The sequence below is a fragment of the Chanodichthys erythropterus genome, chromosome 10 (genome assembly GCF_024489055.1).
Source record: "Chanodichthys erythropterus isolate Z2021 chromosome 10, ASM2448905v1, whole genome shotgun sequence".
Lineage (NCBI taxonomy): Eukaryota > Metazoa > Chordata > Actinopteri > Cypriniformes > Xenocyprididae > Chanodichthys > Chanodichthys erythropterus.
Genome location: NC_090230.1, coordinates 56,070,037 through 56,087,479, shown reverse-complemented (window position 1 = coordinate 56,087,479; position 17,443 = coordinate 56,070,037). Strand labels below are relative to the sequence as shown.

Genomic DNA, 17,443 nt, shown 5'->3' with positions numbered 1-17,443 from the left:
TAGAAAGACAAACATAAATAGTGATGAAAGCCAAAATATTAAATGTCAAAGACATATATTTACTGAGTAATCCAATTTTTTTGTAGTGGGGGGGTCAAGTTTCCACCTGAGATTTTGAGCTAAATTACAGAGGTGTAAAAATGACTTTAGAAAGATGGCAGCATTATTATTTAATTTTTAGATTTAGATTTATTTTCAGATTTAGATTGGTAGGTCTATTAGTTAAATATGTTGACTTTAGCAATCTTTGTTTCATTATACGACAACAGTGACAGTTCAAAAATGGCAAAAAGCACTTTTTGTTTTTTGCCTCAAGTTTGCATGACTGTAACTCAAGAACTATTAAAAAATAATACTTAATATCCTTTTCGATTCTGGCTCTTAATACACTTTCCTTTTGGTATCTTCATTTTAAAGGCTGCCAATGCTTCAAACCCAGAGATATGGACATTAATGTGGCTCCATGAGTAAATTGGTAAATTGTACATATTCTCAGTGGTCAAAAACCAAATGTGGGGTCACTTTGCATACATCTGATACTTTTTTTTTTCTTTTAAAGAGGAATATCTACAGAACAAATAATGTTAAATCTAGAAATGTACCTCTTTTTTTTCTTTTTTCTTTTTTTTTCTAAAGTTGTATTGCCTGTAACTCTAAAAGTATTCAAGATATCTTAACTCCCTGAGGTCCGAAAACGCACCGACGCGTTTTGCAGAATTTTTTTCACATTGCAGCAAAACAGACTTAAAATACTCAGACATTTCTTGTCATAGAGACATAAGTAATATATCAATTGAAACTATAGAATGTCTTATTTTATTTGTGTAAACTAACATGATGCGTGATCTCTCCTCTCCCCATGAACGAAGTCCAATCTGATAGTTCTCAGAAAATGAACTGTAACTGAATACTAATGACAAAAAAAAGACATTTATGTCTAAAGAAACGTTGAAATGTCAGGTTTTAAATCGTGCAAGTCAAATCGAAAACAAACATTCTGTGTTTATGTAATCTGTATGAAAAGAGAGCCATGTCAGAAGTCCGAGATTCAGCTCATTACCCGCTAATGCGGCCACACCCACGGAGCCAGCGCTATTCAGATGCAAATTCAGAGGCAATACTTGTATGCATTGTCTCAATCGTGTATTTATTGTCTTGAAAAGTGTTTATTTGGATGTTAAAGCCATGGTTAGCAATCTCTAGAAGACATGCCGTTAGTTCCTAGTTCCTTTTCTTCTTTATATGAATTTGTGGCCTAAAGGTGTACAGAGCGCCCTCCGGCTGCAAGTATGAATTGAAAACACACTATCCAGCACTCATAGTGATGACAATAAATATTACTTCTCAGTATAGAAAATTGACATAAATATATAAGAATCCATCAATATTTCTCCAAATGTGCATGCTTTTAAGCTAAAAGCCTATATGAAATGCCAAAGAGGTAACATAATTGTTCAGACACTTTGCATCACATAAATACATTATATTTTAAAGAATATAACAGAATACCATTATTTTAAATTGTAATACTATTTCACAGTATTGCTGTTTATGATGAGCTGAGACATTATTACAGAGGGTTTTTTTCACAGCCTACCTGACTGAAAGGCCTCATTAATATGCATGCCATTTCAGGTCATTATTATGCAATTATTTTGTCTTCTCAGATGTAAATGGCCCATTATTCATGATGATTCACGCCTCCATGCATACTGTGTTTATTGACAAAAAGTGTCTTACAAAAACTAAATCAATATATTGTTTTATATGAAGGAGTAGGCAGCATAATTTTTACATAATTCTGAAGCAAAAACTCTAGTCTACAACCTCCAATACCCAGAAGTCTTGTGAACACAGATTTAATATACTTTTTTTGACCTTATTTCAGTGACTTTTTCAGTGAGATTTTTGTTTTTTCAATAACCACGCATAAACATTATTCCTTCAAAAATACAAACATGTACATTGTAACGCAGCAGGACTGAGGCAGAGATCCAAATGCAGAATTTTATTAAAGTAGAGTGGTCGTACAGGCAGGGTCAAAACAGGAACAAACAGGAACAGTAAGGAACAGGCAGAATCGTAGTCAGGGTACAGGCAGTAGATCGAGGCAGGCGGATATCATACACTGAACGGTATACCAGGCAAGGGTCAGGACAGGCAGCAACGGGTCAAGAAACAGGAACAGGCAGCAACGGTAACAGACAGGCAGACAGGAATATAAACGCTCGGAGATGATACACTGGGTAATCAAGACTTCACGATTGGATGGTGTGAATGAGAGTCCTTATATAGTCCAGGTAACAAGCTGCAGCAGGGTGTGGTGATTAGTGAGGAGTATGTGCATGGCTGTATGTGGCGACAGGTGATTGGTGTGGAGTGAACGTGACTGGCAGGGAGGATTGTGGGAAGTGAAGTCCGGGAACTGACAGGAGCAGACCGTGATCATGACATACATACATGTTCCTCACATATTATTGTAGCCTAGTTTGTGCTGAATACAGTGTAATGACACTTTTGTCATTTATAGGTTTATGAACAACTGAAAAAAGCACAAATGTCAGGGCATGTCAAAACTTCTCCAGGCCCCAAATCAGCCTCAGACTCCAGAAGGTTAATATCCTTCTAGATTTTTTAAGGCCGGGGAAGTTTCAGAAATTTGGATGATTTGACATGGAATGACTCTATTGTCTTTGAAATATGGTTAAAGCATTTATTACAAAACTAAAATATATTAATGTAATTTCTATTCAAATTGTGTCATGTATTTAAAAATATTTGTATGTTGAAGTTGAATTTAAAAACAAAATAATAACATTATTGAATAACACAACACAGTTAAAATTATTAAGTGTTAAGCATGTGATTTAGTATGTTAGTTAACACATAAAAATAAGTTTACCTCTATAAAACAAGACAAAGTAATATTAAAACAATGATTCAAAATGTACTTTAAAGTAATTTCACATTTTACAAAGTGCACTTTTGAAATTGTGCACGTATAATCTTTAAGTACACTTAATATATACTGAAAGTATATATTTTCAGCAAGTATATTTTTAATATACTTATAAATATTAATTTCATTTAATTTAAAATTGCTGAATAAGCACAGTTCCTAAATACAGTAATTTATACAAAACAAATTAGTTTTTATGGGTTAAATCAAGTACAAAATCAGCTCTTTAAGGTAAAAATTGCAGGTCGCCACATTTACAGTGTATACTACAAGTGCACATTCAATAAAATTAAGCACACTTCTTTTATTTAAGAGTTATTATTGTGGTATCAACTATTTCAGATAAACCCACCCGTAAATGTCAAATAAAAACAACTGTGGGTGGTTGCTTTATATGTCAGTCAGATCTGACTGCAAAGTGGATCAGGCTCTATGCGTTTGTAGTCACTGTTCAAATTTTCTACAAAGCTCATGAATATTTAAAGAGGCGAGCCTTCTTTAGATCATGATTGTTTGTCTGTTGCTTCCATTCTATCACATTGTATACATTCGCCACTGCCATTCGAAGCAGTGCATTCATGCAACTAGATTACCGATGGGTTTATTATCTCCACAGACATAAAAGGAAATAGATTCCTGAAAGAAAACAGATGCCACAATAGCATCAACATGTGTCATCAACCATTCAAGATACAATTCAAAACAGTGCTTTATAACAAAAACAAACAACAAGCCCTCATGTCTCAAAGCGTCAGAATGTCAACTGGGTCTTTATAATTGGCAGGCTCAAAGCCAGGTTACGATCTAGCATGGTTCTCTTTCTGACAACAGCTGACCTGTTTGGTAATTTCCCTGACGTTTATTTACATACTGGATTAAGTCTGTCAGAACTAAGCCTGTGAGCGTGAGAGGCACGTATCCAGGAGGTGAATGTTTATCTGGTGTCACAGCTTCGAAAGCCTCTTCTTTACTTTTTCTGGCACTGACAGGGCAACTTTAATAACATCTGAGAAGTGCGTAGGTGTGTAAGAGTGTGTCAATGTGTGTGTCAAGTCCAACGCTGGAAAAGGGCACTGGGCAATGTGACAAGGAGACATGAGGTTTTAAAGAGATATTTTGTCAAAGCAGACTTTAGGAAGAGATACAGCAAGGTGTCTTTAAAGGTTCAGACAGAAATGTTAAGAACAGACAGCAAACCAAAGGAAGTTTATAAATGTGAGCTCTCTCCTGCGGCATCAGAATTTACAGAGTAAAAATAAATTTGTCTGAGAAGAAAAAAAAAACATCCTCATAATTCAGCCCAAATGAAATGACTATAAAGTCATGGCCAAAACTAAAAGTAATACAGTAAATTCAGTTGAACTGCGGTATTGAGATTTATACACACTGTGTGCTGCAGAACATTAATATACTAATATACTATAATTAAGGTGTATTAATGAAATTATACTCAATTAATTAATTAATTTACCTAGCTACTCTGGCTATTGAATGAATGAAAAGTTTACTACTTTTCAACTAGTCATTATGTTAAAGGGTTAGTTCACCCAAAAATTAATCATTGATTACTCACCCTCATGCCGTTCCACACCCGTAAGACCTTTTTTAATCTTCGGAACACAAATTAAGATATTTTTGTTGAAATCCGATGGCTCAGTGAGGCCTGCATGGAAAGCAATGAAATTTCCTTTCTCAAGATCCATTAATGTAGTAAAAACATATTTAAATGAGTTCATGTGAGTACAGTGGTTCAATATTACTATTATAAAGCGACGAGAAATTTTTTGGAGAATATTTTGGTGCCAAAAAAACTAAATAACGTCTTATTTAGTGATGGCCGATTCCAAAACACTGCTTCAGGAAGCATCGGAGCATTATGAATCAGTGTATCGAATATGCTATTTGGAGCGCCAAAGTCACGTGATTTCAGCCGTTGGCAGTTTGACACGGATCCGAATTATGATTCGACACAAAAGATTCATAACGCTCAGAAGCTTCATGAACCATTGTTTTGAAATCAGCCATCACTAAATAAGTTGTTTTTTTTTTTTGTTTTTTTTTGGCGCAACAAAAATATTCTCATCGTTTTATAATATTAATATTGAACAACTGTACTCACATGAACTGATTTAAATATGTTTTTAGTACCTTTATGGATCTTGAGAGAGGAAGTGTCCATTGCTCCCTATGGAGGCCTCACGGAGCCATCGGATTTCAACAAAAATATCTTAATTTATTTTCCGAAGATTAACGAATGTCTTACGGGTGTGGAACGGCATGACGGTGAGTAATAAATGACAGAATTTTCATTTTTGGGTGAACTAATCCTTTAAACCTTGCAGAAGCACTGGATAATTTAGACAAATATAAACTGCAACATAATATGCCACACATCCCTTAAAAACAAATAAATAAACAAAGAAAAACAATTTAAGTCTTACTGTCTCTCTCTTGGGCCGTGAGCTCAGGGAGACGCAGGACATGTCGTCGTGGTAACAGCAGCGTCTGAAAGGGCCATGTCGCCCAATACGGCACCACCACCAACCAATGCTCATTTTCCACTACCACACGCACCTGTGTGATCAGAGACAACAAAATTCATAAAGTTCAAACAATCTATTATGCTAGGTAATGTTATTCAATTTTCCAGAAGCCAAGGATGATGCTTCACCTTAGCAATTTTTCCAATACGTTCCCAGTCACTTTCCCAAGATGGTAATGAAGCTGTGGTAATGTAGCTTTAAAGCCAAAAAATGCTCTATGTACTCAGGTCTGTCACAATAACTACTATTTGTTGGGCAACATATAATAAATAAATAATTAATTAATACATAATATAAATAATTGCGATATGCAATATTATTGCCATTTAAATACCATTTTATGCCACTGAATATATAATCATAATATGGCAGTATAATAATGCAAGTAGGCCTACGCACTTTCAGATGACAATGAACTAAACTCTTAAGAATATTTAGACACTGGAATTTAAGTGTCAAATAATAATGTTGAATAATTAATAAAAAAAAAAATAAATAAACCTTTGCTAACAAAAAGTGCAAAATAACAAGTAGGAAAAAAGAAAAAAAAACACACACACTTGCAAATGCACAAAAGACATTTATATGGAGATTTTCCATGTACAGATTTTTCCCTGACCTTCTTCTCTCAGTAAAGTAAGGGGAGCGTACACACTATTGCTAAAAACACCCTACGTGGCAGTCAGATGTCCATATGAACAAAGGCACAGATGTCTCAGGCCATATCTGCTGAATCAATTTTTCTAGAGGCATGTTTTTTAAAACTTGAAGAACTTAACTTGAGCACCACTTGTTTATAACACTGCGTTCTGCACAAGATGCTGTGAAAGATGCAAAAGCAATGATCAAATTCGTCCGTCTAGCACATGTTTGCATGGAAAAACAGCGCAGTAGAATGCAAAAATGTATTCTTCCCGAACGACGCCTTCTGTATATGTCAATGTACGCATTGTGTATGATAGAGCTGCCTGAGCCCTGTTATCGCCTCTGACATGGAGAGGAGATAAGATGACAGAGGCAGTGCAATCTGCAAAATGTTTGTGACATTCATTTTAGTGTAAACATAATGGGAAATATATCTTGTCATCAAAAATTATCAAGCTTATGTACATACTGTATATCTTGCAATAAGTCGATATATTGGTTATCGTAACAGGCTTATATGTACTACAAGTACCCTTTAAACGTGTGATCTGTGAAGAGACACAATTTCAATCATTGCATTTTGTATCGTATGGACACTAAGATGGACATGTTTCCTTTAGCTTCCCAATAAATTAAACAAATTTTTGATTTAAATATATATATATTTTGATTTACAAATACTCAGTTCTCCAGTGCGACAGACTTAGAGTCTTCTTTTGTGTGCCTGGGAGATTTGCACACTTAAATTTTGGCTCATTCGTCTATGCAAATGTGTTCCAACTTTACCAGATTAGTTGGATGGGTTCCGTGGAATGCAATGAAAAGCTCAATCTACTGCAGGATTCAGGCAACAACTTTGCAGGCAGCGTTTGTGCACAAATATGCCTCACAAAACTGATTTCCGACAGATTTCTAAGGCAGCATGACAGTTTAATGTTTTGCAACAAAATAGAGAAGCTTTCGTGAAAAGTAAGCAAGTATTTAATTACTATAATACTCATTTCTTGCTAGAAATGACATCAAATGAGGAAAACATTTTTTACAAAATTTACATTTACACAGACTGCAACTTTTGGATATTTTTAGCTCAACTGTCACAGAATGGAACGCAAAGAATTGTGGGATATCAAAGCAAATGATATGTCTATGATGCCTTCAAAAATCAATCAGATAAAGGTATCTCAGGAGACAGGAAGTGAAGCTAACATTGGATTCGGACGTGCCTTGATGCCTTCCCACCATGAAATGCATCCTCTGAAGGCAACATTTTTCAGCCTTCGGACACAGTCACAGTGTCTGAAACATTTAAAGCAAGGATTCAGTCTCTCTAAACCTCCCTTTCTGAGAGCACACTCTGCTCTGATTGGTCAGATGGCCCATTCTACTGTGATTGGTCTACTCTGCTTTGATTAGTCAGATGGCCCAGTCTGTTGTGATAGGTCTACCGCTTGCAGCATATCGAATCTTGATTGCGTGTCAAACAGCCAAACTGCTGAAATCACGTGACTTTGGCGCTCTGAACTGCTGATTCGACACGCATATTCATTTGTGCTCCGATGCTTCCTGAAGCAGTGTTTTGAAATCAGCAATCACTATATAAGTCGTTATTTTGTTTTTTTCTGGCGCACCAAAAATATTCCCGTCACTTTATAATATTAATATTGAACCACTGTACTCACGTGAACTGATTTAGATGTGTTTTTAGCACCTTTATGAATCTTGAGAGAGGAAATGTCATTGCTTCCTATGCAGGCCTCACGGAGCCGCATCAAATTTCAACTAAAATATCTTCATTTGTGTTCTGAAGATTAACGAAGGTTTTACGGGTGTGGAACGGCATGAGGGTAAATAATAAATGACAGAATTTTCATTTTTGGGTGAACTAACCCTTTAAGGGTCACTAGACCACAAAATGTCCATCGAAAAGTTTTCATTTTTTTCATTACATGAGTTCTAAACTCTAGACATGACTGGCCTCAGAAGCTGTTTTCTTCTAAACACTCACCGAAAGAGGATAAAAGTGGAAAAGAGGTGAAGTTTAATCTTTAAGGATATCTTTGGTGAGGACCAGATGGTACGCATCTTCTGGAAGACAGCTGCCGCTTTCCCAATGTGACATTTAACATCCACCTCCGCAACACCGTTCAGGGCGATGACACTGCCCAGGTAGGTAAACTTGTCCACCTCCTCAAGCCATTGCATTCCAATTGTTATCCCTCTTGTCTGGGCCGTGGCATTTACGTGCAAGATCTTTGATTTCTCTGCACTAATTCTGAGGCCAACTTTGCTAGCTTCTGTACACAGACACAGTCATTGCATTTTGCAGCTTCAGCTCATCTTCCTCCAGTAGGGCGATGTCTTCAGCAAAATCCAGGTCATCCATGCGGTCATGCTCCGACCACTGGATGCAGACTCAAATACATATTCCGACTTGTCGCATGATGTAGTTAAGGGAAACAAGGAAGAGCAGTGGAGACAGAATGCACCCTTGTCTAACGCCACTGACAATCTCAAAGAAGTTAGTGTGGCCACTGTCAGTTTTCCAGCAGCAAGTCGACTACAGATACAAATTCTTAAAGGTGCCATAGAACGTCTTTTTAAAAGATGTAATACAAGTCTAAGGTGTCCCCTGAATGTGTCTGTGAAGTTTCAGCTCAAACTACCCCATAGATTTTTTTTTAATAAAATTTAAAATAAAAACTATTTTGAGGCATCATTAACCCTTTGAGCGGTACGGTCCCACATATGGGATTTTTATTTCAGTGCCCCTGGGCGTACGGTCCCACATATGGGATTTCGAACGTTCAGCGACGTCACATAACTGCCAGATTCAAACTGTGCTTTCGCGCTCTGGCTGCGAGACGGACACGCGCAGCTCTTGTCATATATCACAGCTATGCAGTGTTTTCAGGCACATAATGTTTCTTTTAAGGTTTCAGACATTTAAATATGCATAAGCACCATTAAAACAATACATTAAGCGTTTATAATTTACACATTGATGTCCGACATCAGTGGAAGCAGCAATAACAAATATAATTTGGCGACATTTATTCATATCAGACACACATAATGGGCCTAAGTGACTATAAAGTTTACTCTCTTATTCTTCTAGTTCACCAGCCACTTACTTGCATATATTTCGGAAGAAAATGATGAATTAACCTGCTGTAAATCCGACTGACAGGACTCTGTGAACTGCAGCGCAAACTAAGATGGCGGCGCCCATCTCGCATTACAGATCAAGATAAAGATAATTTATAAAGGTTTTAAAACGACAAAGCACACTCACTTACACATATTTGAGAATCGGAATATCAGATAGTTGATGACATGGTAAGCAATTTTGCGAATATTTTAAATAAAAAAGGAAAAACTAAATAATAGCGATCCATCTGTCATTCAGTGTTATTGTTGCTGCATTCAGCGCTCGTGACACGCAAGACGCGTCGCTATGGAAACATTAAAGGCGAACGTTCTAAAATAACGGTCGCCTTAAAAAAACTCACTCTGGGGGGACAGTTAGAATATTTTAAACTCACGATCGAAAGGGTTAAATATGAGCTGATTTAGGCTGCGGCCCCTTTAAATACTCACGCTCCCTGCCCACAGAGCTTGCATTTGCCTTAAACAACATAAACAAAGTTCACACAGCTAATATAACCCTCAAAATTGTTCTTTACAAAGTGTTCGTCATGCAGCATGTCTAATCGCGTAAGTATGGTATTTATTTGGATGTTTACATTTGATTCTGAATGAGTTTGATAGTGCTCTGTGGCTAAAGCTAACATTACACACTGTTGGAGAGATTTATAAAGAATGAAGTTGTGTTTATGAATTATACAGACTGCAAGTGTTTAAAAAATGAAAATAACGACAGTCTTGTCTCCGTGAATACAGTAAGAAACGATGGTAACTTAAACCACATTTAACAGTACATTAGCAACATGCTAACGAAACATTTAGAAAGACAATTTACAAATATCACTAAAAATATCATGATATCATGAATCATAGCAGTTATTATTGCTCCATCTGCCATTTTTCGCTGTTGTCCTTGTTTGCTTACCTAGTCTGATGATTCAGCTGTGCACAGATCCAGACGTTAATACTGGCTGCCCTTGTCTAATGCTTGAACATGAGCTGGAATATGCAAATATTGGGGGCGTATATATTAATGATCCTGACTGTTACGTAACAGTCGGTGTTATGTTGAGAATCACCTGTTCTTCTGAGGTCTTTTAAACAAATGAGATTTATATAAGAAGGAGGAAACAATGGTGTTTGAGACTCACTGTATGTCATTTCCATGTACTGAACTCTTGTTATTTAACTATGCCAAGATAAATTCAATTTTTAATTCTAGGGCACCTTTAAATATGTTGATGAAGACTATTGGCACACAACATACAATTACACGTGCTGTGTGTCTGCTTGGTCATTCTCCCGAGATTTCGCGCTGCTGCTGCCACACATCACAGGGGTTGAGGTGCCTGTTTCTAAAGTGATGCCTGAGACTAAAAATATTCTACCTAAGATTTTAAGATTCTAACAGACACAATAACTGTAATCTCACATACTTTTCAATATTGTGACAGAGGGAGTATCTCACTGGCAGCCCAAAAACAGTTTAGAAACAAAGAGAATTGGTTATAACCTTGCTGGTATGAACTGGAGTAGAAAGCAGGTACATTAATTCATAGAATTCAATATACTTCATGGGTTTATATCAGAACTGGTTCCATTAAAAATATTAATAAAATACTGGAACTGAAGGATCTTTAGAACTAGAAGTGTTACATTCATTACAGTTGAAATCCTTATTGGAATACCCTTGAATAATTCTGTGCCCCACATAGGCCACCCAGTCAAAAAAAATGTCTCGACATGTCTGGAAACAAAGCTTTGCATTGCAGTTTGTCAGCTGCAATCACTGGGAACTGTACTTTTAAAGAGCCATTGAGATATTCCCTCTGGCGCTGCCCTGGAGTCCTAACCAGGGCATTTAAAACTCTAGTCATGAAAAAGAAAATGGACTTTCATGAGCCTGAGGGCCACGCAAAGAATTTAACCCTCATAAAATGTGCAATTAAAATGACCCGAGTAAATTCCAGTGATGACGAGGAAACCATAAAATCCCAAGGACGGGATTGGAGGGCCGATTTGGAACATGACATCCAGTGATGGATTACAAAATGGCTGAAGTTGACGTGTGGCAGCTACAGTGCAGCGAGCACTGATGAGGAGGTGGCGTTTGACAAAGCGCAGCTCTGTTTGGCAGTGAGTGATGGCGACTGATTACAGCCTTGGTTTCACAATGATCTTCACACACTCTGACTGCTGGGGGAGAGTGGAAGAAAGCAGGCCTTCAGCACCAACATGAGATAGCGAGAGAGAGAAAGAGATATGGAGAGAAACAGCTGGGACAGGCAGTCTGGGCAAGCCGTCAGTGAGATCGACAAAGACAGATTGATAGACCTGGAACGTCATTTTCAGTTTTTTTTTTGTTTTTTTTGTTTTTTGTTTGTTTTTTACTTTACTTTTATATTCCTCTGACTTGTGGATTTTTTAATGTACTGTAAAAATCACTTTTGGAATAATTCTAAAAGGCATTCTAAAAATTTAAAAGAAGGTGCACCACATGATGTTTTACAACCTGAATTAATTTTGATATTTAAGTCACCCCTCCCACCCCCCACCCCCATGTTACTTTAATTTGACTGACAAAGGTGTTTTGAATATTACAGTTTTATTAAAACATTTTTAATTTTAATTAAATTATGCCAAACTACTTAATATGATTTTCTTTTTCTTTTAATGAGGCCATCTCCTTCTATATGATCTAAGGAAACTGATTAAATTTACATCCACAATGTATATAGTGTATATAAATGAATTTAAATATAGGAATATGTCACTGCATGTGTGAATTCCAATGCTTTTTAATACAAGTAAATTAATAAAAAGGACAAAAAGAGAGTGTTTTCCAGTCCTGCAGCCTGTTTTGTCCCATGTCTCAAGGATCTGTGAACTTAATTTTTCAGCAACTAATTGGATTTAACATCTCAATTATTTAGCATATGCCAGTGCCATTCTTCTTCAGTGATTTGAGTTTTGAGGCTAATACATATGTCAAATAATTAATGAAAATCTTATGGCATTGAGATGTTTTCCCTTAACTAAACTAAACTTAGAACAACTGCTGCCTGTAAAAGATTGCTTGTGGTACAAGGTGTTCTACATGCACCATGACAACAATCTGGGAGCAATCTCTCCACAATGCCTTACTGTTTGCTGTACTGCTGACAATAACCCCACGTAAGCATTTGGCACATGTATTGTTGCTTATGCCATTATACATTTCCAAAGGAATTTGACAGGAATATCATCTATGAGTGCAAGCATCATGCTTTTCCAACACAAAAATAAGTGAAAACTTGCTTCAGATCACTGGGACATAGGCAGTTGTTTCCTCCTATTATTTTAAAGAATGAAGACATCGTTCACACACAGAGTCACGAAGCACAGATCAAAGCGAGTCACATGACAGAGATGCCACTCAAGTGATTAAACATTTAAAAGCAGTGGCTCTGTTACACAATGTGACTACACACACGGTAATTATTAAAACGCCTATTAGGCCCCATTTACAAGTTAATTAATTAACAATTTCTTGAGCAAGAACAGTAGCAGTTTCCACAGATACAACACTTTTTGAGAGGGCTAGCAGCAAGGCCAAGAGGTAGGAACTCTCGTTTTAATGTTCTGAATATCCTTCCATTTTTTTATGAGCCGGATGAGTCATTATCTTTTATCCAAACGCACTTCCATCATCTAAATGTTCTTTTAGATTTTTTCATACTCCACTTGCAGATTCAGCATGCACTCGGAGAGCTCTTAGATCTGAAAGTTAGTTACCACAGTATTATTTCATGCAAGGCACACTGTGTTAACCATGATAGATTAAAATATTCCATTTATATTTAATATGGACAATCTACAGCAGTGTCCAAATTTTTATGTAGTAATGTCCAGCGTGGATTGGTTTGGGGGTTTGTTTTTAATGACCCTAGAAGTTTGATTAAACCATCAAAATAATATTATATATCTGGGGTGGAGGGTGCAGCTGGAGACCCAGAAGTCTGTGGTGGAGGCAGAGCAGCGACTGACCGAGGCTGAGCTGTAGAGACAAGAGAGCCCGGAGGAGTCCTAGGGCTGATGGACCACGGTGGAGATGAGGGAGCGCAGAGCCGGGGCGGAGCCGATGGGCTGACAGGCTGAGGTGGAAACATGGGCCTGAAGGCCTGAGGTGAAGCCAAGTAATTCATAACACTGTGCCAAACTGAGGATAAGGAAGCCCGAGGTGGAGCCAGAGAGTTGGACAGAGTTAGCAGCAGGGGCGAAGCCGAGGAGCTAGATGACTCCAGCAGAGATGGTGGATCCAGGGGACTGGACAGAACCAGCAGAGGGGATGGGACCAGGTAGTCATGCAGGAATACTGGAGGAGGAAGGTCTCTAGTCAGGACGGGAGCACCCAAACAGCTAAATCCCTTGTGTGGTCCTCGAGGGAATGCTCCTCTTGCTCCAGGAGGAAGAGGCTTACTGCTGATAAGCCCATCACTAATTTATTTTGGTTGGTTTTTCAACACACTTTGTTTGTTTTTAAAAAACAAACAAAGTGTGGAATGTTGGGCACTTAGTGCACTCAACTGTCACAGCTTTGATTACGAGGGGGAGGTGCTATCAGACTCCGATGTTGACTGACAAAATAATTTTCATTTTTGGGTGAAATATATGTTGACAATATAAATATCTGTATGTATGAACAGTGCCACTATTTTACAGCTAGACACTTCGTACTGGTTATATCTGAGTGTCCTACATTTTGATGATATCTGATCCCCAGCTATGAAATAAATTCATGAAAGACATCAGCGTGCAAGAAATTTGCTTGTGTTTTTATAAAGATGCTAAATGACACTTGGTGTCTCGGGTTTGTCTGGAAAACAGAGAGATCTTTCTTATTGGAGAGAAATGGACGGGGAAGGAGCAGCAGAATGGATGGAGGTGTTTAGAGAAGAGATGCCAATGAGGGTTGAGATAAGGAGAATTCCACTGTCTATGAGACATGACTGTACAAACATACACAATCTCCGCTTCACCTTTCATATGTGGGTGACCTTTATTTGTGTGTTACACCACTATAGCTCATACATAGGGTTATATATTAAAAGTTCTTAACCAAAATGTTCATTAGATGGATGAAAACCTGTGAAAAATTCTTAAAAACTTAAATACACTGAAGGAGGACCACACGGTGGAAAATTTAGCATGAGGATGCACTCACACTAAAAAGAAAATATTCATAATATTGTACTAAATATACAAAGAAAAACAACTAATGCATTATACTGTATTGCATGTATAAAACTCATCCATAAAACAATAGGTACTAATTTATACCCAAGCCGTTAATGACAGGGAATAAATCAGCACGTCCCAGATCATGAAGTGAAACTAAATTTAAATCTTGACAGTCTTATCACCCTTGGTGAGAAATTCGCCCCCATCCCCTCAGGGAGTCAATGTACCAACTGAAAAGACTATAAGACATATCAGTGATTCTTTTGGATTCCTGCTCTCATCTTTTAATCTCTTTCATAAGGTGCCAATGCCTCAGAGGACCCTCACAAGGAACTCTGCGCAAGGCATACTTTTCCACAAAGAATGAAGTCACTGAAGGTGAAGGTCATGTGATTTACAGAAAGATGAACTTTACATTTATTATGTTCACTGTCATGATGTCAACAGTCTAACCTTTACTTATAACCTTTACTTCAAATTATTATTTTGTACTTGTTGGGTATTTTTTGTTGAATAATACTATTATGCTATTAACCAAGACTTTTGACTACCGGCATAATGTCTGGTCCACTTCAAGTATAGGTCTCTGCTGGACCGTAATAGGAGTTATCAGATTGGTGGGAGAGGCCATAAAAGGGAGTCATTTTCAACTGTGTTATCTGATTTGGTCATATCACAGAGATGGTTGTGTTTAGGGGCGGGGTCAGGTAAGTCATTGTATCAAGCAATTACAGTATCTTGTAAACACATCTGTTTCCAGGTGTGGTGAACCTCCAAATCTCAGAAATAACATTAAGCCAGACAATCAAATTGGAGCAAGTGATCTCAGTTGCTTTTGACATTTTTGCATGTAATTACAGTTTGTGAATACATGGCAAAACCCTACTGAAATTGCCAAATTCAATGGCTTCTACACAACTTCCTAGTTAGATCACCATAGATTTTTGCTGTGTGTGCCAGAAAACGAAGTTGTGTTTTGTTATATTTGAAGTTAAAGTTACCAGACTGCTAAAATAATAGCTTCTTGGGAAGAACAAGTCACTGAATTTGATAACGCTTCTGAGTTCATGGCAAATAATGGTTCATTAGTTTTGTTTGAAGCAGTTAATAAAACGGTTGGTCACTTTGTGTATCATCTTCTAATTGCATGGCTTTTGTCTAGAATAAGCGTGTGACATCAGCTCTCTTTTAAGTCAGACTGTACAATATGCATTTGAGAAAATGCTTTAGTGAGGACTGACAGCACTGACTAGGCATTTGTAGGTCAACACTCTGTTCTGACATTTTCACACTGAAATAGTATCAGCCAAACCCAAGCAAGTCCTGCTGCTATTGTTGCCAATGCTTTGCCAGAAAAATAATAATAAATAAATAAATAAACAAAATGAAATAATGAAAACAAAACAAAACAAAACAAAAAAATTGTCTGTCTGTCAAATCAATCAATCAATCAATCAATCAATCAATCAATCAATCAATCAATCAATCAATCAATCAATCAATCAATCAATCAATCAATCAATCAATCAATCAACCAACCAACCAACCAACCAACCAACCAACCAACCAACCAGCCAACCGATCAAAGTGTTATGTGTCTGTCTATCTGTCTACAGAACCCTTTAAAAACTCCAAACTTCAAGCTTTTAAAAATACTTCAAACTTGGTGTCCTGGCTCAACATTTAAGTTTGACTTGATTAACTTTTTAATCTAGTAATTATTATTCTTCTGAGACCTTATCTCATTGTTGTTGTTGTTGTTTTTACTTTCAAAGAAGTCACACAAAATTTCAGAACTTCACCTGAGGTTAGAATTCATATCGAAAACTATCACAATCCCTGAAGTTTGTCTCAGACAGCAAAATCATGTTAGAAGAAGAAAAAAAAAAAAAAAATATATATATATATAGTGTGCACCCAAGAAATAGAATCCAATCAGAAATCCAATCATACGCAATCAGAGAACAGTAAGACAAGTACGTGAGTAAAGTGATGTGAAAGTTCTTCATAAACACCAGACATCATGCTGAGCTCCCTGTTGCTGGTTGATTGTGGCCTAACTGGACGCCAGAGGCAAACGCTGATGCTCAGCCTGGTTCCTCTTGAACAGAACTGATTAGCTGCACATCAGAACCCACTATCTGCTCATCTGTAATTTCTTCTTCAGCTCGTTAAAGAAAGAACATCTAGTTTTGCTAGAAGCATTTGCACTGCGTGTTCCACAAACAACAGCATTAGCAGCCTCCCCTGAGATAGTGAGGAAATATTTGGGAAACAGTGGCTGGTTTGGATCACTGCTATGCAGAAACAATCAGTAATAATCTGCATTGAGGGACTTTGCCTTTGGCTAAATTCCTGCGGCTTCCATATCTTACTTCATCATTGGTGAAGGCAACGTCTAGGGCTGATTGTTAAACATCTTCCTTAAGAAAGCTACACAATGTTCTTCTGAGGGTGAAGGAAGTATACAGTGTGGCGTTGAAAACAGCTTAATGAGTTTTTCAATGAGTCCATTGGGAAAATTCAGAATTAGACACAAAGATCAGTCTCAAAATGCAGCGAGGCAATGCTAATTATTAATGATTGGATGTTAACATAACAATCAGTATTTCCTGTCATATCTGGCCTTTGCTGAATTTGACTTCTTTTGAACACAAAGAAATTCGTATTTTAACTAATTGCAAATGACATCATAAATAGCAAGGCAGGGGCATTCTGCCAAGAGATGAACGTCAGTCAAAATGACAACTCTCTGAAGACATGACCCCGAACAACAAATTTAGCTGGAACACTGATTAGCATAAAGAACAAAGTGTGAAAAAAACACATCTCCTGCATTCACTACATCAAGCCAAAGCACAGGTGGCCAATGAGATTTCTCAACCTGGTTTTTCAACCTTTTCAAAGTGATCTGCATTTTTGTTTATTTCCA

General features: G+C 37.2%; 1 protein-coding gene across 3 annotated transcripts in view; it reads right to left on the bottom strand.

Moving 5' to 3' along the window:
- The window catches only part of galt (galactose-1-phosphate uridylyltransferase), a 164,712-nt gene that overhangs the window by 57,237 nt on the left and 90,032 nt on the right, over positions 1–17,443 (bottom strand). For all 3 annotated transcript variants that reach the window (XM_067395698.1, XM_067395697.1, XM_067395699.1), the window contains exon 8: positions 5,401–5,533. In XM_067395698.1, the coding sequence (XP_067251799.1) occupies positions 5,401–5,533 (133 nt within the window). The remainder of the gene's footprint in view (positions 1–5,400; positions 5,534–17,443) is intronic.